Raw genomic sequence first — 26,206 nt, 5'->3', positions numbered from 1 at the left:
TCAACTTCTCAGATCCAGATAACCTAAATCTTAATTTTGGCTCGAGGGCCACGTTGGGATTTCGAAATTAGAGTGCCACTGATTTTTTGTTGACAGATTTGCTGGTCAAAAACTGGCACTCATTTCTAATTATATAGGTCTATTATCATTTCTACATACTTTCCATCTGGTTTTAGAGATTTAGTATTATTTAAATTAACACAAGCTGTATTTAGCCCACCCCTGACCAAAACCATCACGCTATTCTACATCACCACCGAAACAGCAAGAGGAGTTAAGGAGTATACTTTATTGATTTGATAAGACCAAGTGTACAGTACATACATCAACGTAAACTGCTGTTTCAATGGAATTGCTTGAAAAATAATATTGCGTCCCACACCATTAGGCCTTCGGTAAGTTTTAAACAATAACTGGTCCTGTGATCAGACTGACATTGAGGTTAGATTTTCAAGTAGACATTAGGATGAGATAAAGAAATTGGACAGCAAACACATGATTAAAAGAAACCAAAGGGTAAACAGAGGCCCAACATTCTAATTTTAAACACCTAACTCCCCATGCAAATACACTTCCTGAAAGAACATTGAGATTTGACATCACCATCTAACCCCCTTCATCCTAAAGAAGCTGGAATCTTTCAGTGAATGTAATGTCATGTAAAGGTACTAGGTGATGTATGTATATAAGAGGGCGTATATTTTAGTGGGGCAGCTCGTGGGGCACCAGTTTGTAGTGGGAGCCACATGAGGGACAGCGCTGAGCATCGCCCTGATGGAGCCAGAACCACACCACTGCAGTGTTATCCTCCTCACCTAGAGAGAGAGGAAGGGAGGGAGAGATCAGTTGAAGGAGACATTAGATATGAGCAGGAAGGACAACCCTCAGACAGCCATGACAAATCAGAGTGGTACAGCTTCTGGCCACAGAACTACCAGACAGCTGTAGAATGACTAATATAAAGCTAGTCACATACAGACACAGCCCACAATCCTCTTGGTAGTGATAGAGGGCACCAGATGGGGGTCAGCCTTTGAGCCAGCATACTCTTTGGGCTTCAACATGCTGTAGGGGTCCTGGAAAGAAATCACACAAGACAGGTTCAGTTTTAGACCTAGGTATGACTTGGTGACATGGAGAACAAAGCGCACAGAAACATTAAGGATCCTAAATGTGGCTAGAGGCATGTTGGGCCAGTGATGAGAACAGCGTGAGATTACTGCCAAACTAATTCATACTTGACCGGTGTCACGTAAATGTTGGCCATAGCAACACAGTTGACGCAAATAATATTAATTTCAAACAAATGTAATCTCGACTCACCGCGCCCTGTTGCGCAGCCTTCATAACTATCTTCTCCAGACCAGTGGCCTGCTCCTCGTCGGTGGGGATTCCTGAAAACATGGCATCAGTGTTAGCTAGCAAGGTTAACAGGTTAGTTGGCATTAGCTAGTTTAAAAGTTAGCAGTGGGCTACTTCCGCGCTAAACACATTCAATGATAAAATCGACACGGATAGCTCGCTGACACGCTAGCTAGAACCCTAAGCTAAGGTACCATCTTTGATTTTTTTGTTTAACCTTTATTTAACTAGGCAAGTCAGTTAAGGACAAATTCTTATTTTTGACGGCCTAGGAACAGTGGGCTAACTGCCTTGTTCAGGGGCAGAACGACAGATTTGAACCTTGTCAGCTCGGGGGTTTGAACTTGCAACCTTCCGGTTACTAGTCCAACGCTCTAACCACCTGCCGTCCCTTTGACAAAGGTCGCTATATAAGGCAAAATAGCTCAATATAGGACATGAAAACATCTGCTCAGCTAGCTACTTAATGAGAACAATGTGGACAGATTGAAAATTGTATTTTGATACAACGAATATTGTGATAACTTCGCTAGAAAGCCTTGCGCCATTGCCTGGCAATTCATCGCCTGTCCTTGGCAAGACATCAATATGTCAAATACGATGCTTCTGCCCAAAACCTCCACATTACGGACTCACCACCAACCGCCATGCCGCGGGTGAGTGCAGGGACCGGGGCGGCCCGGCAAGTTGTAGCGGCCCTGACGGCCGAGCGAAGCAATAACCTTGCAGCCATTTCTCCTTCTGGTCGAAAGCACTGCTGTATAAGAAGAGGTCGCAATACAACTGGCAGCACACTGATGACGTTTAATATTTACGTGACAGTCGCATTATTCTGACGTCTGTGCTCTTGTATTTAAAAAATAGACGCGTCCAAGGCTCGAGTCGTTGACTAACGTTACCTGAAAAGGTAGGCTATGAATATACTTTATCATGCAAACTGATTCAACCTTTCGTTCCCAAAACAACTAAGAAAACATTGCTGTCCAATCAGTAGGCCTACATGACATCAACTGTTAATAATCTATTTTTTATTTAACCTTTATTAAACTAGGCAAGATTAGTCCAAATGAATACACCGTCCCCATTTCATAGAAGGGGGATGAGCATAAATAATCTAGAACTCAAAAAAAGATTAAGCACATGGAAACAGTTGGACATTCATCTTTATTTATTGAAAAGTGGATCAAAAGCAAAAGTCTGACAAATTCAAGACACACATAAAACCCCAAACATCCCCATAATCCCATAGAAGACTGCTAGTCTGAGACCTGACTAAAACCAGACAATCATAAAGACTAGAATACACTGACATGAGCTCTGTTGTAGATTAAAATACAGTAATCAAGTGACAGTCACTTTCCCTGACATCCCTGATAAGCCATGCACCCCCATTCTCTTCTCTTTCTACTTATAAACCTAATATCTGTGCAGAGAGAAAAACATCCCCCTTCCTACCCTTGTATTGTTCGCATTGGTCGCAGTCAGAATGATCTGATGCTCTAATTGGTTGTACAGGCATGTGGGAGGGCTTTGGAACTACAGGAGATCAACGTAATTAGCAGGGAACATTCCGTAGTGTCCATCCGGTCCGTAGCCTCTCCACCAACCCACATCCTCCATGTCTATCACTATGATGATGTCATCAGGATCAAAGGTAATCTCAGAGTCGTCAGCTGAGGAGGAGAGGAGAGAAGGATGAAAGAAGATTAAATTCAATACAACTTTATGGATAGAGATGAGATAGGGATGAGTGGTGCCAGAAGAGATGAAAGAAGGGAACAATATGAGGTGGGACATCAGAGAAAAGATTAGAAAAGCAAAGAAGGATCAGATGAAAGAAGATGAAATGAGAAAAAGAGAGGGACTTGATTTGAACCCAGAGCTGGGCAACACTCACTGGCTTGGTAGTCATACAGAGCCCTGGCACGCACATCCTGTCCACTGGCCTCCTCTCTCTGCTCCAGCACCTGAGAGAGATTGTTCAAGTGATAGGAAGTTAAAGAAGATTTGAACAGAATAAAACAGTGGAGTCATAACACCACAGAATTTTCCAACCTATTTGGAATAATATTTGATAACATGGCTAAGAGCAACGTCATCATACTTCCTGTAGACTTACTGTGGGTGTGTCCTGGTAGATATCATCATAAATGTTATCCTCTTCATTTGTTGCTGCCAATGGCAGGAGCTCGTATACCTCATCTAGGTCAATGTGCCCCTCTCTACCCTGAATCAGGCCGACAACTGTTGGCTCTGAGAGATTCAATATTTAAAGACCCTCACCAGCTGTAGTTTTTAAGTGGTAACAATGTGAGAGTGGAAATGAGTTTGCGTTTGTGTGTGAGGTGGAGACCTACCGTCCTCCGGTGCTGGTGCTGTGTCCTGTGTATCATCATCAAAATCATCTGACCAGTACTCCTCTTCAGTGAAGGAAGACTCTGTGACACACATACACACACATATTATTTAGACAGCCTTATCACTACAACATGAATCAGCCTGTGGTGGAAAGAGTTAGCTGCATGCCTGTATGCATGCGTGTTTGGCTTGTGGGTTGGACATGTGAGTGTAGGGCTGCTGGTGCCTCAGGCTGTAGGAACACAGTAGCAGGGGTTTCTGGGAGTAGAGGAGCAGTGCGTTCTGGGAGCAGAGAAGTAAAGGGGTTAAAGGCTTAGCTATGATACAGATGTGTGTGTGCATTCATGTGTGCATGTGTGTCTGACTTGTCGGTTGTACAGGTGAGAGTGGGGCAGCTGCTTCTGGGAGAAGTGGAACAGGGTTTAAAGGGTTATCTATGATACAGGTGTGTGTGTGTGTGTGTGTGTGTGTGTGTGTGTGTGTGTGTGTGTGTGTGTGGGTGGGTGCATGTATTACCTGCGGGTTGGACAGGTGAGAGTGGGGCTGCCTGTCCCTTAGGCTCTGAGAGCAGAGCAGGTGTTTTTGGGACCAGTGGAGCCGGGGCTTCTGGGTGAAGAAAAGCAGGGTATTGTGGGGAACGTGGTTCGCTGGGTGTTTCTCTCTCAGTGGACTTCTGAGTCAGGAAGTGGCTCTGCAGCTTCCCTGAGGGAGGGGGAGAGGGGAATAATATGTGTTATATGTTATTGGGGCGAGGGGAATGTGTGTTATATGTTATTGGGGCGAGGGGAATGTGTGTTATATGTTATTAGGGCGAGGGGAATATGTGTTATATGTTATTAGGGCGAGGGGAATGTGTGTTATATGTTATTGGGGCGTGGGGAATGTGTGTTATATGTTATTAGGGCGAGGGGAATGTGTGTTATATGTTATTGGGGCGAGGGGAATGTGTGTTATATGTTATTAGGGCGAGGGGAATGTGTGTTATTTGTTATTAGGGCGAGGGGAATGTGTGTTATATGTTATTAGGGCGAGGGGAATGTGTGTTATATGTTATTGGGGCGAGGGGAATGTATGTTATATGTTATTGGGGCGAGGGGAATGTGTTATATGTTATTGGGGCGAGGGGAATGTGTTATATGTTATTGGGGCGAGGGGAATGTGTGTTATATGTTATTGGGGTGAGGGAATGTGTGTTATATGTTATTGGGGCGAGGGGAATGTGTGTTAAGGGGGGGCAGAATGTGTTATTGATATGTCATAATGATTTATTGCTAACTTTATTAAGTGTGTTTAGCTTGACCAGTTTTCTATATCGATACCCACCTGGTTGCTTACCTATAAAACACTATTACAACATTCTAGGTGATTTTACCAGGTCTGGAGCTGGGTGTGTTGTCCAGTGAGGCACTCTGCTCTCTCTTTTTAAACAGCTCTCTGGGGTTCAAGGACCTCTGGGAGATCAGACGTGCTGCCTCCTGACACACACACACACATACACACACACACACACGCACACGTACACGCACACGCACACGCACACGCACACGCACACGCACACACACACACACACACACACACACACAAAGTTCAGTAAATTATGACATATTGAACACACAAACACAGTGAGTGAGTGCGGACTCTCACGTTTGCTTTTTGTACAGATGCAGGTCTTATCCTCTGAGAGTTCTGACGCTCATTGTCATGCTGCTCCTAAAAAGCAGACACACCCACAAAAACACACACACTCAAATAAGTTTGGAATACTGCAACTCACAAAAGCATTTTGTGCAATGCATAGAAATCACACATAGTACCACATAAAAGGCTCACCGGCTGATGTTGTTCCTGGTCTCTATATCCTGACTCCTGCTGCTTCTGGTAAGTCCTGTCAAACGGACACACACACAGACAATATTATATGATTGAGCATATGTTTGTGTGTGTCTCCGCATGTGTGCGTGCATCTGTGATGACTGACTTTGCCTGGTCGATTTGAGAGGTTCTCTCCTTTGCCCTCATTTCTCTCTCTGCAGCCTCCTTTTCATCCCTCTGTTTTCGCTCTCTTTTCACCCTTTGCCTCTCCTCCTCCACTCTCTTGTTCTCCTCCTTCTGACGCACCTCCTCATCTCTCTGAGAGAGAGAGTGAAAGAGTAAGAAATGTAACATTCTGTTGGAACCAAACTCCCAAAGAACCAGCAGCAGAGTAACTCAAAACAGGATTGCATACCACATTAGGAATAGGGAGATAACAATATAGTATAGTATTACTTTTGTCTGTAATTTTGTTGTCTTAAGAGCAAGGACTTCAATGTAGCTTACTCGTCACATACGGCAAATAAAATGTAGGCTTGGCTATCTGAGAAGGTCTACCTGAGATTGGGCCCAGAAGTTGTCCTTGTTGGTTTGCAGAATCTCATCCACAGCATTAGTCTTCTGGTACACCGACCCCTGAAACACAACAACTCTGCTGCTAATGACTGGAACGAATTGCAAAAATCCCTGAAGCTATAGACTCATATCTCCCTCACTAACTTTAAGCATCAGCTGTCAGAGCAGCTCACAGATCATTGCACCTGTACATCGCCCATCTGTAAATAGCCCATCCAGCTACCTCATCCCATATTGTTATTTATTTATTTTGCTCCTTTGTACCTCAGTATCTCTGCATGCACATTCATCTTCTGTACATCTATCACTCCAGTGTTTATTTGCTAAATTGTAATTGCTTCTCCACTACTGCCTATTTATTGCCTTACCTCCCTAATCTTACCTCATTTGCACACACTGTATATAGATTTTTTTCCCAATTGTGTTATTGACTGTACGTTTGTTTATTTCATGTGTAACTCTGTATCGCACTGATTTGCTTTATCTTGGCCAGGTCGCAGTTGTAAATGAGAACTTGTTCTCAACTGGCCTACCTGGTTAAATAAAGGTGAAATAAAATAAATACAAACATTACAGCTGTTTGTGTGTTGTGTCAAATCAAATTGTATTGGTCACATACACATGTTTAGGAGACGTTATTGCGGGTGTAGCAAAATGCTTGTGTTTCTAGCTCCGCCTGTGCGGTAATATCGAACAAGTAATATATAACAATTTCACAATATATACCCAATACACATACATCTAAGTGAAGGAATGGAATTAAGAATATATAAATATATGGACAAGCAACGTCAGAGCGGCATAGACTAAGATACAGTAGAATAAAATAGAATACAGTATATACATATGAGATGATTAATGCACAATATGTAAACAGGGTAGGGTAGCCTAGTGGTTAGAGCGTTGGACTAGTAACCGAAAAGTTGAAAGTTCATATCCCCGAGCTGACAAGGTACAAATCTGTTGTTCTGCCCCTGAACAGGCAGTTAACCCACTGTTCCTAGGCCGTCATTGAAAATAAGAATTTCTTCTTTACTGACTTGCCTGGTAAAATAAAGGTTAAATAAAAAAAGTGACTATTGTTCCATTTTTTTAAGTGGCCAGTGATTTCAAGTCTATGTACAGTTGAAGTCCAACGTTTACATACATCTTAGCCAAGTACATTTAAACTCAGTATTTCACAATTCTTGACATTTAATCCTGGTAAAAAGTCCCTGTCTTAGGTCAGTTAGGATCACCGCTTTATTTGAAGAATGTGAAATGTCAGAATAAAAGTAGAGAGAAGGATTTATTTCAGCTTTTATTTATTTCATCACATTTTCAGTGGGTCAGAAGTTTACATACACTCAATTAGTATTTGGTAGCATTGCCTTTAAATTGTTTAACTTGGGTCAAACTTTTTGGGTAGCCTTCCACAAGCTCCCCACAATAAATTGGGTGAATTTTGGCCCATTCCTCCTGACAGAGCTGGTGTAAATGAGTCAAGCTGGTAGGCCTCCTTGCTCGCACATGCTTATTCAGTTCTGCCCACAAATTTACTATAGGATTGAGGTCAGGGCTTTGTGATGGCCACTCCAACACCTTGACTTTGTTGTCCTTAAGCCATTTTGACACAACTCTGGAAGTATGCTTGGGGCCATTGTCCATTTGGAAGACCCATTTGCGACCAAGCTTTATCTTTCTGACTGATGTCTTGAGATGTTGCTTCAATATATCCACATAATTTTCCTCCCTCATGATGCCATCTATTTTGTGAAGTCCACCAGTCCCCCCTTCAGCAAAGCACCCCCACCACATGATGCTGCCCCCCCGTGCTTCACCATTGGGACAGGTGTTCTTCGGCTTGCAAGCATCCCCCTTTTTCCTCCAAATATTGACGATGATCATTATGGCCAAACAGTTCCATTTTTGTTTCATTAGACCAGAGGACATTTCTCCAGAAAGTACGATATTTGTCCATGTGCAGTTGCAAATGTAGTCTGTTTTTTTTATGGCGGTTTAGGAGCAGTGGCTTCTTCCTTGCTGAGCAGCCTTTCAGGTTATGTTGATATAGGACTCGTTTTACTGTGGGTATAGATACTTTTGTACCTGTTTCCTCCAGCCTCTTCACAAGGTCTGTTGCTGTTGTCCTGGGATTTATTTGCACTTTCCCCCCCATAGTACATTCAACTCTAGGAGACAGAACACGTCTCCTTCTTGAGCGGTATGATGGCTGCGTGGTCCCATGGTGTTTATACTTGAGTACCATTGTTTGTACAGATGAACTTGGTACCTTCAGGCGTTTGGAAATTGCTCCTAAGGATGAACCAGACTTGTGGAGGTCTACAATTCTTTTTCTGAGGTCTTGGCTGATTTCATTTGATTTTCCCATGATGTCAAGCAAAGAGGCACTGAGTTTGAAGGTAGGCCTTGAAATACATCCACAGGTACACCTCCAATTGACTCAAATGATGTCAATTAGCCTACCAGAAGCTTTTAAAGCCATGACATAATTTTGGGGAATTTTCCAAGCTGTTTAAAAGCATAATCAACTTAGTGTATGTAAACGTCTTAAATTTGTGATACAATGAATTATAAGTGAAATAATCTGTGTGTAAACAATTGTTGGAAAAATGACTTGTGTCATGCACAAAGTAAATGTCCTAACCGACTTGTCAAAACTATAGTTTGTTAACAAGAAATTTGTGGAGTGGATGAAAAACGAGTTTTACTGACTCCAATCTAAGTGTATATAAACCTCCAACTTTAACTGTATATAGGCAGCAGCCTCTAATGTGATAGTGATGGGTATTTAACAGTCTGATGGTCTTGAGACAGAAGCTGTTTTTCAGTCTTTCAGTCCCAGCTTTGATGCACCTGTACTGACCTCGCATTCTGGATGATAGCGGGGTGAACAGGCAGTGGCTCGTGTTGTTGTTGTCCTTGATGATCTTTTTGGCCTTCCTGTGACATCAGGTGCTGTAGGTGTCCTGGGGGCAGGTAGTTTGCCTCTGGTGATGCATTGGAAAGACCGCTCCACCCTCTGGAGAGCCCTGCGATTGCGCGCTGTGCAATTGCCTTACCAGGCGGTGATACAGCCCAACAGGATGCTCTCAATTGTGCCTCTGTAAACGTTTGTGCGGGTTTTAGGTGCCAAGCCAAATTTATTCATCCTCATGTGGTTGAAGAGGCGCTGTTGCGCCTTCTTCACCACTGTCCATGTGGGTGGACCATTTCAGTTTGTCAGTGATGTGTACGCCGAGGGACTTGAAGCTTTCCACCTTCTCCACTGTGGTCCCGTCGATGTAGATAGGAGGATGTTCCCTCTGCTGTTTTCTGAAGTCCACAATCATCTCCTTTGTTTTATTGACATTGAGTGAGAGGTTATTTTCCTGGCACCACACTCCCAGAGCCCTCACCTCCTCCCTGTAGGCTGTCTCATCATTGTTGGTAATCATGTCTCCTACTGTTGTGTCATCTGCAGACTTGATGATTGAGTCGGAGGCGAGCTTGGCCACGCAGTCATGGGTGAACAAGGAGTACAGGAGAGGGCTGAGCACGCACCCTTGTGGGGCTCCAGTTATGAGGATCAGCGAAGTGGATGTGTTGTTTCCTACCTTCACCACCTGGGAGCGGTCTTTCAGGAAGTCCAGGACCCAGTTGCACAGGGTGGGGTTCAGACCCTGGGCCTCAAGCTTAATGATGAGCTTGGAGTGTACTATGGTGTAGAATGCTGAGCTATAGTTAATGAACAGCATTCTTACATAGGTATACCTCTTGTCCAGTTGGGATAGGGCAGTGTGCAGTGTGATGGCGATTGAATCATCCATCTGTGGATCTATTGGGGCAGTATGCAAACTGAAGTGGGTCTAAGGTGACAGGTAAGGTAGAGGTGATATGATCCTTAACTAGCCTCTCAAAGCACTTCATGATGACAGAAGTGACAGCTAAGGGGCAATAGTCATTTAGTCCAGTTACCTTTGCTTTCTTGGGTACAGGAACAATTACATTTACATTACATTTAAGTCATTTAGCAGACGCTCTTATCCAGAGCGACTTACAAATTGGTGAATTCACCTTCTGACATCCAGTGGAACAGCCACTTTACAATAGTGCATCTAAATCATTAAGGGGGGGTGGTGAGAAGGATTACTTATCCTATCCTAGGTATTCCTTGAAGAGGTGGGGTTTCAGGTGTCTCCGGAAGGTGGTGATTGACTCCGCTGTCCTGGCGTCGTGAGGGAGTTTGTTCCACCATTGGGGGGCCAGAGCAGCGAACAGTTTTGACTGGGCTGAGCGGGAACTGTACTTCCTCAATGGTAGGGAGGCGAGCAGGCCAGAGGTGGATGAACGCAGTGCCCTTGCTTGGGTGTAGGGCCTGATCAGAGCCTGGAGGTACTGCGGTGCCGTTCCAATGGTGGCCATCTTGAAGTATGTGGGGACAGCAGACTGGGATATGGAGAGATTGAACATGTCCGTTAACACACCAGCCAGTTGGTCTGTGCATGCTCTGATGACGCGGCTAGGGATGCCGTCTGGGCCAGCAGCCTTGTGAGGGATAACACGCTTAAATGTCTTACTCGAGACGGCCACAGAGAAGGAGAGCCCACAGTCCTTGGTCGCGGGCCGCGTCGGTGGCACTGTGTTATCCGCAAAGCGGGCAAAGAAGGTGTTTAGCTTGTCCGGAAATAAGAGGCCGGTGTCCGTGACGTGGCTGGTTTTCCTTTTGTAGTCTGTGATTGTCTGTAGACCCTGCCACATATGTCTCGTGTCTGAGACGTTGAATTGCAACTCCACTTTGTCTCTACACTGATGTTTTGCCTGTTTGATTGACTTGAAGAGGGAATAACTAAACTGTGTGTGTGTGTGTGTGTGTGTGTGTGTGTGTGTGTGTGTGTGTGTGTGTGTGTGTGTGTGTGTGTGTGTGTGTGTGTGTGTGTGTGTGTGTGTGTGTGTGTTCTCACCACAGGCCCTCTGGGTATGTCATATTTCTGTGTCTCTTTGGTTTGCAGAATCTCATCCACAGCATTAGTCTTCTGGTACACCGACCCCTGAAACACAACAACACATTACTCTGTGTGTGTGTGTGTATATGCTTGTGTGTGTGCATGAGTGTGTGTGTGTGTTCTCACCACAGGTCCACTGGGTACATCGCTGTATTTCTGTGTCTCTTTGCGAAAGTTAAAGTTGGCCCCCGACGCCTTGGCCACTTTACTCATGATGCTCTCTGGCTCCACGTCATCCTCTCCCCGTGCATTGATGGTCACATGGGCACCCTGCAGGAAAGAGATTGGTCAGAGAGAGAGTCTACACAGCGTGAATTTAGAGAATTAACATTTTGGAGCATCTCTCTCTTTAATGCAGGTAAAACTCACCCGTAGGAAGTTACCCATGGAAATGACATGGTTGGCGCACTGTCCTTTCCGAGAGTCCTTTACCCCTTCACCTGTCTAAAACACACACACACAAAGGTGAATGGCTGATTCGACAAAGGTCTCTAGTGATTGTTATGCTTCGAGGGTGGTGTGTGTGTGTGTGCGTGTGTGCTACTTACCCAGTTGATGAGGACATATTTACACAGGCCAGAGTTGGGGTCCTTGACACGACAGAAGGCATACATCACCTTCCCACTGCTCAACTCCTCCACCATCTCCTCCAGACCGCCGTCTACATATAGATACACATACACACAAATCGAACGTGGGCCGTCAACTAGCTAAACTAAAGCCTACATGGTATGGTGTATCTTTAGTTTTCATACAACAAATTCCCTGAACCCCCCCCATTACACACATGCACAAACAACTTATATTGCAGACCCACACTCACCTCCCTTCTCTGCCAGGCGGATGTCATTGGTGTTCCCCTCATAGGTGAACAGAGTCCTGTAGACAGACAGAAAATCAACTGGAAGATTCTCTCTCTCTTGTCATTGCTGAATCACAAACACACACATACAGATACAACTGTGATACCAAATCAACTGATCTAATCCTTCTCTCAGTTCTTGCTCACCAGTTGGTATCAGACTTCACATCCACCACTTCTTTATACGCGGCCGTGAGTGCTGCTCCGTTTTTACTTAGATTCACCGACATTCTCCTGTGTGTCTATCTGTGCCGTGGCATCCACTGCGTCAAAGAAACCGCAGCACCAAAACTTTATCCAGGAAATAAGAAATGGTCTCTTCAGTTGGAGTAGCTAAGATATACTGAATGATGAAAGAGCACTCTAGTGGGTAAAGGCAGAACTTCCAATGACAAGCGAGTCTTGTACCAAGGGGATTCTTTCAGCTTTGTCAAAACTGGGATGGATCAGGACCAAATCGGCAAAATAATGGTCTCCTCTCTGTGTCAAAGTAAGATTCAAATATTTTACCTAGAGAAATCAAGGAAAGAGGACCGCTAACACACACAGGCTGTCCGAGCTGATTCAGTATGAAGGAACTACTACACACACACCCCTCTGAAACTTGTCGGGGCAGTGTGTGTGTGTGCGTGGACGCATGTGTGTGTGTGTGTGTGTGTGTGTGAGAGAGAGAGAGAGAGAGAGAGAGAGAGGGAGTGAAAGAAACCGGTCAGGGCAGAACCAGAAAAGTCAATTTTTTTAGATTGGTGTTGCAGTACTGCAAGTTCTTCAGTACAAGCAGGTCGGCATTTTTCTTCTAGCTACCAATCCTGCTAACTATTCAGGTGGTGGAAGAGTCTACTGTAAAGGGACTGAGGGTGATTGCTGGTTAGACTACAGAAGGTTCACAAACATCAGCCTTGTTGATAAGTAGATCTCCACTCTTTCTCTATCCTATCACATACTCTCTTTCTATCTCATTATCTCTTTGCTGTTGGTGAGCAGTTCCCTCTCTCCCTCCTTTTCTCTCCCTGCCAACCCCCTCTCTCTCTCTTGCACGCTCTCTCTCTCTGTGTGTAGATGAGCACCCTCCAGCTTCCTCTTTTACACACACACACACACACACACACACACACACACACACACACACACACACACACACACACACACACACACACACACACATACTGAACATACACTAGCTTTCTCAGGAACAAAAGAGGGAATTCCTTTTCACCAATGCACACAGACAGACGTAGAGGCGTAGACACAAATACACTCACACACACACACACACACACGCACACTATTTCAGATGTAGTCTAATCCCTTGTCTCCTTTGCGGGTGGTTTTATTATGAGGGAGGGGGGCATGACACTCATCATTCCCAACACCCCCATCATACACACGTTTGCACAAACACACTATTGTGCAATAGTATTATGTTAGCTTGGAAATGCCTGTGGTTTGCTAGAGGGTTGAGTGTCAATTTTGTAGCAAGGACTTGCAGTCACATAATCTTCATCATAATCATTAGCCTACCATTACATCCTTCAGTTCTCTCCTATGAATATGCACATGAAGCCAGATGGAATCCAATATAATTCAGTGTGGTGAAACAACAGTAAAACTGAGCGATATTCAGTGCGGACGTCTTCCCTCCCCACTTTCTTCCTCCTGTCTCCCTTTTTCCCTCCTCCCCCACCCCCAGTCTCCCGGCGGCGGCCTAGCTCTTCCTTCCACTCCACCTCAGAAACACCAAGCGACTTGTATTATTTCCCATGCGACCATATACACGCACACAACCAGCGACTAACTTTTTCTCAAACTCGCAAGGATTGCATTTTCTATTTTTGAAGGATAATGGACGACAAAATAATTAAGAAAGTAGGCTTGTGAGCTGACTTTTCTTCGGGCTGATTTTATTCGGGAGGGTAACGTTAAGTAGGAGGAGAACGTATGTGCAGGAGAACAACTTATGTGCGTGCGTGTTTGAAACTTCTGCGACGTACAACTTTCCATTGTTTTCCCTTTCAGTTTTAAGACATTGCTAGTTGTTTTTACATCAGTATACGGTTATTCGTGGGATCGTCGTTGTGGGTTGTAACGTTAGCTAGTTTTTCTAGCCCAAAATAAAAGACGCGACAAGAAACGAGTGGAACAACTCCAGGAATCGACTAGCTAGTTAACTAGTTAGCTTAGCATGGCTAACTGACGTTAGCTAGCTAACAATTAACAGTCGTTGGATGCTTATTTTTGCAGAGTTTGCAACAACTCGCTTTGTTCATGGCTAATCTCGTTACTACCACTGGAAATCGTGGAAATCCAAATAATACAGTGTACTAGCTAGCTAACGTTAGCAGGGTGTTTTGAAACTCGGTGGGTACGACATCCCTTACACGGCAAGACAACAGTGAGTGTGTTTTTAGAAATTCAAGATGCCGCAGTTGGACGGAGGAGGAGGAGATGATTTGGGAGCCAACGATGAGTTGATCTCGTTTAAAGACGAGGGGGAGCAGGAGGAAAAGACCGCCGAGAATGTGTCCTCTGAGCGGGACCTGGACGATGTCAAGTCTTCACTGGTCAATGAGACGGAGAACAGCAGTTCGTCTGACTCCGAGGTAGCTAACTTTACTAGCTAGCCAGCTAGGGACAGAAGATTGAATCACTATACAAACAACTACGGTACTAACCTTTTCCTTCTAGCTACCAATCTCCAGTGTTTTTTGGCAAACAACGTTTGTGTGTGTTTGTCAGCAGGCAGTCAGTCATAGACGTCCCCAGCATCACATACCGGATTGGGAGAGTTATGTCAGGCAGAGAGAGTTCGTTGCAGAAGGTAAAACACGTCAAACTCATTTTAAAACTATAACACTGTATACCTGTAACTCTCACTTTGATCCTTCACATGAGTGCCCCCCTCTCCCCACTTTTCTCTATGTCCCCCTCTTCATCCTCTCCTCCTTTATCTCTCCCTCCCAGTCCATTCCTTTATTTATCAATTCATTTTTAAAAAAGTCGTGGGGAAAGAGTTAGGTCATCTTACACCCCTTACAAGAAACACTGAACATATAGCAATAAATCAACAACCACAAGCATTCTTGTCTTGTCGGCAGCTCTGCAGAGTGGTGACTAGCTGGCACAGTCATACAATCTGATAATCTGATTAAACACACTGCAAACTTAAATTAAGACCAAAAAGCTAATTTTTGTTTAGATGAATTTTTGCTTTATAGCGAATTATGACTTTGCAGCTAGAACATCTAGTGGAAACCGCTCAGTTCTTCCTCCAGAATCCTCCTCTCTCCAGCCTCATTTTCCCCCCCACACCCCCCATTTCTCTCAATTCAATGAGCCCTGTTGACAAGAGATGTCACTGTCTTACATGCTAACAAAGCAACTAAACAGATTATAATAGATTGACAACAATCCATCCCTAGTCTATCCCCCAGCTCTGAGGAGGCAGTTGGTCAATGGTAGTTGGTCAATGGTTGTTGAAGTTAACTCGGACTGAATTTTTTCAATCCAATTTAGGCTCTCTGTTGGCATGGGAATCATATGTTAACATTGCCAAAGCAAGAGAAGTAGATAATAAACAAAAGTTAAATAAATGGAAATTAACAGTAAACAATACACTCTCAGAAGTTCCAAAAGAATAAAGACATTTCAAATGTCTATATACAGTGTCTCTCTCCCTCTAACTCCCAGCTCTGAGGAGACAGCAACACGACAGTGGGTTGTTCAAGGCATCTCTGTACGCTGGCTATCCCTTACTGATGATCCCTGACCTGGGTAACCTAACCAACCTGGGCCACTTGGGGAACCTTGGTAACCCCTACCTTTCTCCTGGAGTCCTCTCACCCGGCTCCAGGACGGTGAGTCAGTCACATGCACGCAGAAACATGCATCACATACTGCCACTCTGTTATTGTTCTTATAATTTTTGCAAGTAAGGCTGCTGTACTAACATGGCTGTCTGTGTGTGGTGTCTGGCGGTGTGTGTATCGACTGTGTGGGATGTCTGTTGTGTGGTTATAAGGGACAGTGAATGATGAGTTGTGTGTGTGCGCTCCGACTCTGAGCAGTGTGATGTATCTCATAGCGATTAATGGTGTGTTAACACACTGGCACTACCGCAGCAGACAGGCCCCAACACACCCCTGATAAAACACTGTTGCTGGAATGTGTGTGACAGAGTGAGCGAGGGGGGAGAGAGAGGCTACAGTATTTCATCACCATCCATGCGTAACTATGCTACAGTTGTAGCTAACCTTGTTTTTTTTTTGTTTCCTTTCTGTGTTTTGGGATTGAGGTTAGAGGTCGACCGATTATGATTTTTCAACGCCGATACCAATTTTTGGAGGACCAAAAAAAGCCAATACCGATTAATCAGCTGTTTTTTATACATATTTGTAATAATGACAATTACAACAATACTGAATGAACAATGAACCCTTTTATTTTAACATAATACATCAGATCTATTTAGTCAAGTAAATAATGAAATGTTCAATTTGGTTTAAATAATGCAAAAACAGTGTTGGAGAAGAAAGTAAAAGTGCAATATGTGCCATGTAAAAAAGGCTACCGTTTAAGTTCCTTGCTCAGAACATGAGAACATATGAAAGCTGGTGGTTCAATATTCCCAGTTCTTCAATATTCCCAGTTAAGAAGTTTTAGGTTGTTATTATAGGAATTATGATGCGTCGACACCTTCTCTATACCATTTGTATTTCATTCACCTTTGACTATTGGATGTTTTATTGGCACTTTAGTATTGCCAGTCTAATCTCGAGTTGATAGGCTTGAAGTCATTAATAGCGCTGTGCTTCAAGCATTGATTGCTAAGAGCTGCTCACAAACGCAGTAAAGTGCTGTTTGAATAAATGCTTACGAGCCTGCCACTGCCTACCTACCACCGCTCAGACTGCTCTATTAAATATCAAATCATAGCTTTAATTATAATAAACACACAAAAATACAAGCCTTTGGTCATTAGTATGGTCAAATCCGGAAACTATAATTTCGAAAACAAAACGTTTGTTCTTTCAGTGAAGTACGGAACTGTTCCATATTTTGTCGAATGGGTGGAAACCCTAAGTCTAAATATTGCTGTTACATTGCACAACCTTCAATGTTATGTCATGATTAGGTACAATTCTGGCAAATTAATTACGGTCTTTGTTAGGAAGAAACACCGTTTGCAATGAGCCAGACGGCCCAAACTGTTGCATATACCCTGACACGGCTTGCACTGAACGCAAGAGAAGTGACAATTTCCCTAGTTAATATTGCCTGCTAACATTTATTTTAACTAAATATGCAGGTTTAAAAAATATATATGCTCTGTGTGTTGATTTTAAGAAAGGCATTGATGTTTATGGTTAGGTACATTTGTGCAATTTACGTGCTTTTTTCACGAATGCTCCCGTTTGGCGAAGTTGAAGTAGGATGTGATTTGATGATAAATGAACAGGCACCGCATTGATTATATGCAAAGCAGCACAAGCTAGTTAACCCAGTAATATCATCAACCATGGGTGGTTATCTAGTGATTATGTGAAGATTGATTGTTTTTTTTATACGATAAGTTTAATGCTTGCTAGCAACTTATCTTGGCTCCTTGCAGCCACAAGGTCAATTTGACGCTACACTGCTGTAACAGATGGCCTGCCAACCAGTTTCCTCATGGATTGCAATGTAATCGGCCATAATCAACGTCCAAAAAGGCAGATTACCGATTGTTATGAAAACTTGTAATTGGCCATGCCGATTAATCGGTCAACCTCTAATTGAGGCCCTCTTTGGGTATCTTCACTCTGAATTGTGTATGTGTAAGTAGACAAAAAGCTAACATTCCGATCAAAGGTTTTATAAGTTGATGTGGAAATGTTTCCCTTCAACACAACTGGTAGTAGTTGCTCTTTTTTTGTATACATTAACTCCACACCCTGTCTGCCTGCCTTTGCATTCCCCTCCCCAGGTATTAATGGGATATTGTTGTCATGAGGAGGAGGCGGAGAAGCTGAATGGACCTAATACTGTTCTCAATAGGGGATCATCCCCACACAGTGGTTGATACTCCTTCCTTCTCCCCAAGCCTTCCTCCCCTATTAGATGGTGATAGAGATGCCCACTTCTCTGTCTGAGAGAAGATAAACATACTAATGTTAACCCCTTAAATGTAGGGATGCACCAATATTACGTTTTTGACCGATACCCGATAATACATTTTTTTGCGGCCTTTTTAGCATTCTAATACAGTTAGAGTTGAAACACGCACGGACCTGCTGTTTCGTTGTTCATTTGTTCAATCGTTTCATTCTCAACAAGGATTTCATCATACATGTCAAGCAGTGAAGTTTCAGCTCTGTCTATCCGTGGCCTCTTCTCTCGGGGGGCCTCTTCAGTGCGCACTGTCACTGTGTCCGTTTCTATCTTGTCCAGCTGTGTCACGTAAACCCTGTTTCTTGTATGCATCGAAGTAGCGGTCCTTGTACCTAGCATCGAGCATGCTGGCGACACAGTAAAGAGGCTTCATAGAGAATGACACAGGTTACTTGTTCACAGCCTCTAGTAGAGTACTTTTGCAAGTTCTGTTGAGCAGCGTTTCAATGCCATGACAGAGGGTGTCACGTCTGCTGCAGACCCTTTTGATGAGCTTATTTCTCCAGTCAGTTGTTCAAATGGAGCTAGGAGTGTTTTCATGTTTCCAAGTTTCTAACATGTTCTCAAATGCAATTGAAATGGCAGCAGCAGTATGAGAATCAGCACATTCTTGAGCATGCAATAAGGCTTTCCTCAGTATGAAATCCTTGTCGACCCACTGTGCTGTTAGACTCAGCATGCTCATGGGGCTGTTATCGCTGGTCCAAATGTCAGTTGTGAAATTAATAGCAGTGATGCCCATAGCAAGTAGCTCATGAATGTGCATTTCAACGATACTGTAGAGCAACATCTGAAAAATAGTGCCTGCTTGGAAGTGTGTACCGGGGCTCGAGGTGCCTGACCAGTCGGCGAAAGCCAACACCATCCACGACAGAGAACGGTTGAGGGCAATGTCAAGGGCAATTCTCTTGGCGTTAATGGATTTTACCTTTGAGGTGTCTCGTTGAAATGTTCTTACTTTTTCAAATGACTGCTCAACTTGAACTTGTTTAGTTGTTGGAAGTGTGCACTTAGTTTTTTTTCTGCTTTTCTTCTAAATAGTCGCCTAACGTCTGGGGGTGATGCACTTTCAAATGAGTAATTAGGTTTGTGGTATTGATAGATTTCACTTTCTCCCCTCAGGAAATAATAGCAGCACAAACATTGCATATGGCCTTTTTGTTATCTTCCTCTGAAACTTCAAAGTAGATCCACACAGCAGACATTGTGGGCCAGGTTAGGAATACTGTGTTGCGCGTGTAGCGTTGTATTTTTCGTGGCGTCATTACGTCATCTACCTAACGTTATATAGGTATTACATGTCAGCTTTGACATCGGTGTTAAACTAGACATTTGTCCGATGTGTTCATTTTTGGCTAATATTGTCCGATTCTGATATGCTTACCGATATATCATGCATCCCTACTTAAATGTAAAGTCCACATGTTTGGGGAGCCTATTAGATTTTTAATTTTTTTTTTTATTCAGTTCAATGATAACGCTAGCCCCTAGCTGCAAGAGCAGGGTGTCTGTCTGCAGAAAGCTGAGTATCTTGGTTATTCATCTGTGCCTTAATCTTTGGTGTGGCCTCAATCTGCCTGACTAACCGGTGTCTGTATGTAGCCTCGCTACTGTATATAGACCGTCTTTTTGCTGTTGTTCTATTTCTTTACTTACCTATTGTTCACCTAATACCTTTTATGCACTATTGGTTAGAGCCTGTAAGTAAGCATTTCACTGTAAAGTCTACACCTGTTGTATTCGGTGCACGTGACGAATAAACAGCAACAGATTTCATCTCTATAATTTCATCGCTTTAGCATAAAATATCGCTTCTCAAGGAAGAAAAAAGAGGGGGGGAACTAAGAATATCGAACAGGAAGCTAGAAAAAAGACTGCTATATATACCGATCTCGGATCAGGGGAGCGATTTGGGCAGCGATTATTTCGACTCAGCCGAGGAAGATTGCTTTCTAGAAGAATAGGATCCACTTTTAGCTCTGTAAGTAAATTATTTTCATGACTTAATATCGATAATTTACTAAAAAATTAAATATATTCTGCTATTTGTGCTTTGGATCTGCTATTTGTGCTTTGGATTTAGGTTACATAGGCCTATGTAACAAGTAATTTCTGTTTCATATTAGTTCACTGTTCTACGTTTCATCCTTGTAACTTTGGAGAGGCCACTAAACTCTCCTAGCCATTGTTTATTTGTGGTTCTCACTGTTTGCATTGTGTGTGCTACACACGTATGTGAGTCACTGTATAGATACAGTTTCGGCTTAGTGTGTTTACAGTAATATTTTGTAAATATAGTCAACTGTAATTCTGTGTCTTCAATATATACATTTATTTAATTCACAAGAGATTGGAGGAATCAGAGGATATGGAGGATGACATTTGGGCACCATCCCTCCCCATCAAGCGCCCCAGCCGGTCAACGTCTTCACCCACACTGCTATGTCAATCACCCCATCTGATGGTTCCACATCCACTTTTAATAGACCTCTTGAAAAAGAAAATAGTGTCTTGTGGCACCATTCATCCTAACAGAATCGGTTTCTCCAAGACTAAGATAAACGACATAGCAAAGACAGGGGAGAGGGGGACCATACTGTCGATCAGGACTAACAAGCTGCTCTTTGTGAAATGGAAGATCACTAGCGAAGTAACCATACTCACCACACAGCATAAGGCATTCAATAACAACCATGTTTCAAGGAGGGTGAAAAGGGAAGAATATCTCAATTCCTGTTTCTGTGAAGGACTACAATGCTGTTTTGGGGGGTGTCGACCTATCTGATGTTCTGATAGGCTACTACCAGGTCTTCCACAAGACCAGGAAGTGGTAGAATTTTTTTTTTTTTTTACACTTTGTGGACATTGCTACAGTAAATACTTTCATTCTCCACAAGCATATGGCCAAAGCAAAAGGTCAAGCTCCTCTTTCCCAGTTGGCCTTCCGAGAGCAGCTGGTGTTGGAAATAGCTGAATTGGGGGCCAAAAGCAACCTCCTAACCATCAGAAGACCACCCACTCAAGGTGAGTGCCGCTATCTAACACGCATGACAAAAGGAAAATCTGGAGGGTAAAATGCCAGATCTTCTGTCCGAAATGTCAGTTCGCTTTTTGTTTCCTGGTAGAGAGGGACTGCTTCAAAGACTCATGACATGCACAAGCTACGGTGAAAGTGAAATCTAATCATCTACACCCGGGATGTAAAACGAACACGACTGCCATTTGTAAATAGTAAAGCTTATTTCTATTTTTGGACCTTTTTTTTGTGAAGGACACGTGTGTAACCAAGTTAGTTTATGTACAGTACCAGTAAAACGTTTGGACACACCTACTCAGTCAAGGGCTTTCTTTATTTTTACAATTTTCTACATTGTAGAATAATAATTAACACATATAGAAACATGTATTAACCAAAAAAGTGTAAAACAAATCAAACCAATGTTATATTTGAGATTATTCAAAGTAGCCACCCTTAGCCTTGATGACAGCTTTGCACACTGTTGGCAGTCTTTCAACCAGCTTCACCTGGAATAATTTTTTTGAAGTTCCCACATATGCTGAGCACTTGTTGGCTGCTTTTCCTTCACTCTTCCTTCACAATCCCAAACCATTTCAATTAGATTGAGGTCGGATGATTGTGGAGTCCAGGTCATCTGATGCAGCACTCCATCACTTTCCTTTTTGGACAAATAGCCCTTACACAGCCTAGAGATGTGTTGGGTCATTGTCCCTTTGAAACACAAATGATAGTTCCACTAAGTGCAAACCAGATTGGATGGCATATCGCTGCAGAATGCTGTGGGAGCCATGCTGGTTAAGTGTGCCTTGAATTCTAAATAAATCACAGACAGTGGCACCATCACACCACCACCTCCATGCTTCACGGTGGGAACCACACATGCGTAGATCATCCGTTCACCTACTTCGTGTCTCACAATGACACGGCAGTTGAAACCAAAAATCACACATTTTGACTCATCAGACCGAAGGACAGATTTCCACTGGTCTAATGTTCATTGCTTGTGTTTTTTGGCCCAAGCAAGTCTCTTCTTTTTATTGTTGTCCTTTAGTAGTGGTTTCTTTGCAGCAATTCGACCATGCAGGCCTGATTCACACATTCTCCTCTGAACAGTTGATGTTGAGATGTCTGTTACTTGAACTCTGGGAAGCATTTATTTGGCCTGCAATTTCTTAGGCTGGTAACTTTAATGAACTTATCCTCTGCAGCAGAGGTAACTCTGGGTCTTCCTTTCCTGTGGCGGTCCTCATGAGAGCCAGTTTCATCGTAGCGCTCAATGGTTTTTGTGACTGCAAGTTCTTGAAATGTTCCAGTTTGACTGACCTTCATGTCTTAAAATAATGGACTGTCGTTTCTCTTTGATTATTTGAGCTGTTCTTGCCATAATATGGACTTGGTCTTTACCAAACAGGGCTATCTTCTGTATACCACCCCTACCTTGTCACAACACAACTGATTGGCTCAAATGCATTAATTTGTGGAATTTCTTTCCTTAACTTTTAACAAGGCACGCCTGTTAATTGAAATGCATTCCATGTGACTACCTCATGGAGTTGGTGGAGAGAATGTCAAATGTGCAAGGCTGTCATCAAGGCAAAGGGTGGCTACTTTGTAGAATCTCAAATGTACAATATATTTTTAATTGTTTAACACTTTGTTTTTGTTACTACGTGATTCCATGTGTTTATTCATAGTTTTGATGTCTTCACTATTATTTTACTATCCTGGAATGAGTAGGTGTGTCAAGTTTCGACTGGTACTGTGTATCTGTTGCTTTTATATTGTTTTTGTAAACAGTTAATTTGTATGTGGGACCAATACATTGGATATGCCCTAGGCTAAACTTTCAGGCACTTTGGAAGGTTGAAAAACACTTGGATGTCCCCCGACACTACCACAATGTTTGAGAGATGTTGGTGTTGTAGAGATTTTGTTTTTATAGTGAACAATAACTTTTAGACACATCCAGTGTGCAAAAACAGTGCAATTACCACATTTGGACACTTTGGAGAAGTGAAAGGACACTTGAATGTACCCTGGATACCCCATAACACCACTACAATGTTTAAGTGAGGTTGATATGGTAGAAATTGTGTTTTTATGCTGAACAAATAGCATTTAGGGATTGCAAATATGTAATGGCACTGGAATTGTCTAATTTACAGACATATCAAAATCAAATCAAACTTTATTTGTCACATGCGCCAAATACAACAAGTGTGGACTTTACTGTGAAATGCTTACTTACAAGCCCTTAACCAACAGTGCAGTTCAAGAAGAAAATACCGACATATGCCACTTTGGAGAGGTTTAGGGACACTTTGAAACGTCCCGTGACCACACCTAACACCACTTACTAAAACCATCAATACATTTTTTTCCCTGATTGTTCACATGTTGTGGAAGCCATCTAACGTGTTTCCAGCTCTGGGAATCAATTCACTTATAGATTGTCATTGAAAGATGACTTTCAAAATAAAAAAAGTTATTTTGTGTGTGTGATCTTGTGTATTCTGAACTATGTAACTCCTATCTTCTGACCATTTCCGCATCTCCCAGATGTCTTCTTTCTAAATATACCAAGTTTTGGCATGTCAGAATCATGTAATTACACATGAATAGCAGTTACTTTTGGGTATGTCTATTTAGGTGAAAATCAACATTGTCATTACATTTAAATGGTTAACTGTAGAATAGCCAGAAATGGCACTGACAGAAAGGGGAGCCGTGCTTCTAGCTTCTAGGCAACTTTACAGTATTTTGTTTTTGTAAAGTCATGGCCAAAAGTTGAGAATGACACATTAATTTCCACATAGTTTGCTGCTTCAGTGTCTAGATGTTTTTGTCATGTGTTGCTATGGAATACTGAAGTATAATTACAAGTGTTTCATAAGGAGTCAAAGGCTTTTATTGACAATTACATGAAGTTGATGCAAAGTGACAATTTTTGCAGTGTTGACCCTTCTTCTTCACGCACTCTGCAATCCGCCCTGGCATGCTGTCAATTAACTTCTGGGCCACATCCTGACTGTTGGTAGCCCATTCTTGCATAATCAATTCTTGGAGTTTGTCAGAATTTGTGGGGTTTTGTTTGTCCACCCGTCTCTTGAGGATTGACCACAAGTTCCCAATGGGATTAAGGTCTGGGGAGTTTCCTGGCCATGGACCCAAAATATCGATGTTTTGTTCCCTGAGCCACTTAGTTATCACTTTTGCCTTATGGCAAGGTGCTTCATCATGCTGGAAAAGGCATTGTTCGTCACCAAACTGTTCCTGGATGGTTGGTAGAAGGTGCTCTCGGAGGATGTTGGTACCAGTCTTTATTTATGGCTGTGTTCTTAGGCAAAATTGTGAGTGAGCCCACTCCCTTGGCTGAGAAGCAACCCCACACATGAATGGTCTCAGGATGCTTTACTGTTGGCGTGACACAGGACTGATGGTAGCGCTAAACTTGTCTTCTCCGGACAAGCTTTTTTTATGGATGCTCCAAACAATCGGAAAGGGGATTTATCAGAGATAATGACTTTACCCCAGTCCTCAGCAGTCCAATCCCTGTACCTTTTGCAGAATATCAGTCTGTCCCCGATGTTTTTCCTGGAGATAAGTGCCTTCTTTGCTGCCCTTCTTGACACCAGGCCATCCTCAAAGTCTTCGCCTCACTGTGCATGCAGATGCACTCACACCTGCCTGTTGCCATTCCTGAGCGAGCTCTGTACTAGTGGTGCCCCGATCTCGCAGCTGGATCAACTTTAGGAGACGGTCCTGGCGCTTGCTGGACTTTCTTGGGTGCCCTGAAGCCGCCTTCACAATTGAACCACTCTCCTTGAAGTTGTTGAGGATCCGATAAATGGTTGATTTTGAGTCTTACTGGCAGCTATATCCTTGCCTGTGAAGTCCTTTTTGTTCAACGCAATGATGACTGCACGTGTTTCCTTGCAGGTAACCATGGTTGACAGAGGAAGAACAATGATTCCAAGCACCACCCTCCTTTTGAAGCTTCCAGTCTGTTATTCGAACTCATCCAGCATAACAGAGTGCTCTCCAGTCTTGTCCTCGTCAACACCCACACCTGCGTTAACGAGAGAATCACTGACATGTCAGCTGGTCCTTTTGTGGCAGGGCTGAAATGTAGTGGGAATGTTTTTTGGGGGGGTTTCAGTTAATTTGCATGGCAAAGAGGGACTTTGCAATTAATTGCAATTCATCTGATCATTTTTCATAACATTCTGGAGTATATGCAAATTGCCATCATACACACTGAGGCAGCAGACTTTGTGAAAATTAATATTTGTGTCATTCTCAACTTTTGGCCACGACTGTATGTGTTATTTCTTAGGTTATTAGGCCAGATTCTTTTTGTGTACTTACATACAGCCGGGAATCACTTTTGGATATCAGAGTGACTCACCAGCATTATGACCAGGAATACGACTTTCTTGAATTGGATCCTTTGTCCGTATCCCCCAAGGCAGTTTAACTGATTCCAGAGGCTGATCTAAAACATCGCCAGAGGAGAAGAGGTATTCAGAGTGGACTTCTCTGGAAGAATTTCCTTCAAATGACACATCAGGACTTGTAACGCACTCTGTTGCACGGAAACATTGCATTTGGCTTCTCAGTTCATCGCTCAGACAGGAATAAATATCTCTCTGGGAAGAAGGAGCGCGGGGGTGTATGTTTCATGATTAACTATGATTGTGATAACATACTCAAGTCCTTTTGTTCACCCGACCTACAATATCTCACAATCAAATACCGACCATGTTACCTCCGGAGAGAGATTTATCTTCGGTTATAGTCACAGCCGTGTATATTTTGCTGGGGTTTTTAACAAAGAAAATGTGAGGAAACCGCTGCCGAAGTTCTATCAACACATTGACTGTAGTAATTTGCGTTGCTAAAACACTCGACCACTGCAACTCCAGCTCCCGAGATGCCTACATAGCCCACCCCTTCCCTCCCTTCGGCAAATCTGATCACGACTCCATTTTGCTCCTCCCTTCCTATTGGCAGAAACTCAAACAGTAAGTACCCGTGCTAACGACTATTCAAAGTTGGGCTGACCAATCGGAATCCACACTTCAA

The 26,206-nt window shown here is 43.1% G+C and overlaps 3 protein-coding genes across 6 annotated transcripts in view; 1 reads left to right on the top strand and 2 right to left on the bottom strand.

Annotated features, from left to right (window-relative positions):
• Positions 1-269: 269 nt before the first annotated feature.
• Positions 270-2,150, bottom strand: LOC135518111 (cytochrome c oxidase subunit 5B, mitochondrial-like). The gene is made up of 4 exons (XM_064943015.1): positions 1,999-2,150; positions 1,324-1,394; positions 977-1,076; positions 270-815 (listed from the first exon to the last, which is right to left on the bottom strand). The coding sequence occupies exons 1-4, from the start codon at positions 2,093-2,095 to the stop codon at positions 703-705; spliced, it is 381 nt and encodes a 126-aa protein (XP_064799087.1). The 5' UTR covers positions 2,096-2,150; the 3' UTR covers positions 270-702.
• A 357-nt stretch (positions 2,151-2,507) lies between these two features.
• Positions 2,508-26,206, bottom strand: part of LOC135518110 (drebrin-like protein B) — a 44,685-nt gene continuing 20,986 nt past the window's right edge. Inside the window, exons 1-16 of one of the 2 annotated variants that reach the window (XM_064943014.1) lie at positions 12,103-12,579; positions 11,917-11,972; positions 11,642-11,754; positions 11,463-11,537; positions 11,220-11,363; positions 11,052-11,138; positions 6,091-6,168; positions 5,699-5,850; positions 5,551-5,605; positions 5,365-5,430; positions 5,093-5,195; positions 4,237-4,422; positions 3,720-3,800; positions 3,482-3,615; positions 3,260-3,329; positions 2,508-3,035 (exon numbers count right to left, since the gene is read on the bottom strand). In XM_064943014.1, the coding sequence (XP_064799086.1) occupies positions 2,899-3,035; positions 3,260-3,329; positions 3,482-3,615; positions 3,720-3,800; positions 4,237-4,422; positions 5,093-5,195; positions 5,365-5,430; positions 5,551-5,605; positions 5,699-5,850; positions 6,091-6,168; positions 11,052-11,138; positions 11,220-11,363; positions 11,463-11,537; positions 11,642-11,754; positions 11,917-11,972; positions 12,103-12,185 (1,620 nt within the window). In that variant the 5' untranslated portion in view covers positions 12,186-12,579 and the 3' untranslated portion in view covers positions 2,508-2,898. Of the gene's footprint in view, positions 3,036-3,259; positions 3,330-3,481; positions 3,616-3,719; positions 3,801-4,236; positions 4,423-5,092; positions 5,196-5,364; positions 5,431-5,550; positions 5,606-5,698; positions 5,851-6,090; positions 6,169-11,051; positions 11,139-11,219; positions 11,364-11,462; positions 11,538-11,641; positions 11,755-11,916; positions 11,973-12,102; positions 12,580-26,206 lie in introns of those variants that run through there. The other variant, XM_064943013.1, reaches the window with a different exon arrangement.
• Positions 13,624-26,206, top strand: part of LOC135518109 (transcription factor 7-like 1-B) — a 32,088-nt gene continuing 19,505 nt past the window's right edge. For 2 of the 3 annotated variants that reach the window (XM_064943011.1, XM_064943009.1), the window contains exons 1-3: positions 13,624-14,555; positions 14,692-14,773; positions 15,643-15,809. In XM_064943011.1, the coding sequence (XP_064799083.1) occupies positions 14,373-14,555; positions 14,692-14,773; positions 15,643-15,809 (432 nt within the window). In that variant the 5' untranslated portion in view covers positions 13,624-14,372. The remainder of the gene's footprint in view (positions 14,556-14,691; positions 14,774-15,642; positions 15,810-26,206) is intronic. The other variant, XM_064943010.1, reaches the window with a different exon arrangement.

The sequence above is a fragment of the Oncorhynchus masou genome, chromosome 28, assembly GCF_036934945.1.
Source record: "Oncorhynchus masou masou isolate Uvic2021 chromosome 28, UVic_Omas_1.1, whole genome shotgun sequence".
NCBI classification, from domain to species: domain Eukaryota; kingdom Metazoa; phylum Chordata; class Actinopteri; order Salmoniformes; family Salmonidae; genus Oncorhynchus; species Oncorhynchus masou.
The sequence above is the reverse complement of the archived record's forward strand: the minus strand, read 5'-3'. Positions and strand labels throughout refer to the sequence as shown.

Bases quoted from the DNA above. Each gene is read 5' to 3' on its own strand.
- LOC135518111 (XM_064943015.1), bottom strand. From the start codon at position 2,095: ATGGCTGCAAGGTTATTGCTTCGCTCGGCCGTCAGGGCCGCTACAACT. The intron at 1,077-1,323 runs GTGAGTCGAGAT...ATTTCTTTCCAG, and splicing joins AGGCTGCGCAACAGGGCGCG to GACCCCTACAGCATGTTGAA. The intron at 816-976 runs GTATGTGACTAG...CTCTCTCTCTAG, and splicing joins GAGGATTGTGGGCTGTGTCT to GTGAGGAGGATAACACTGCA.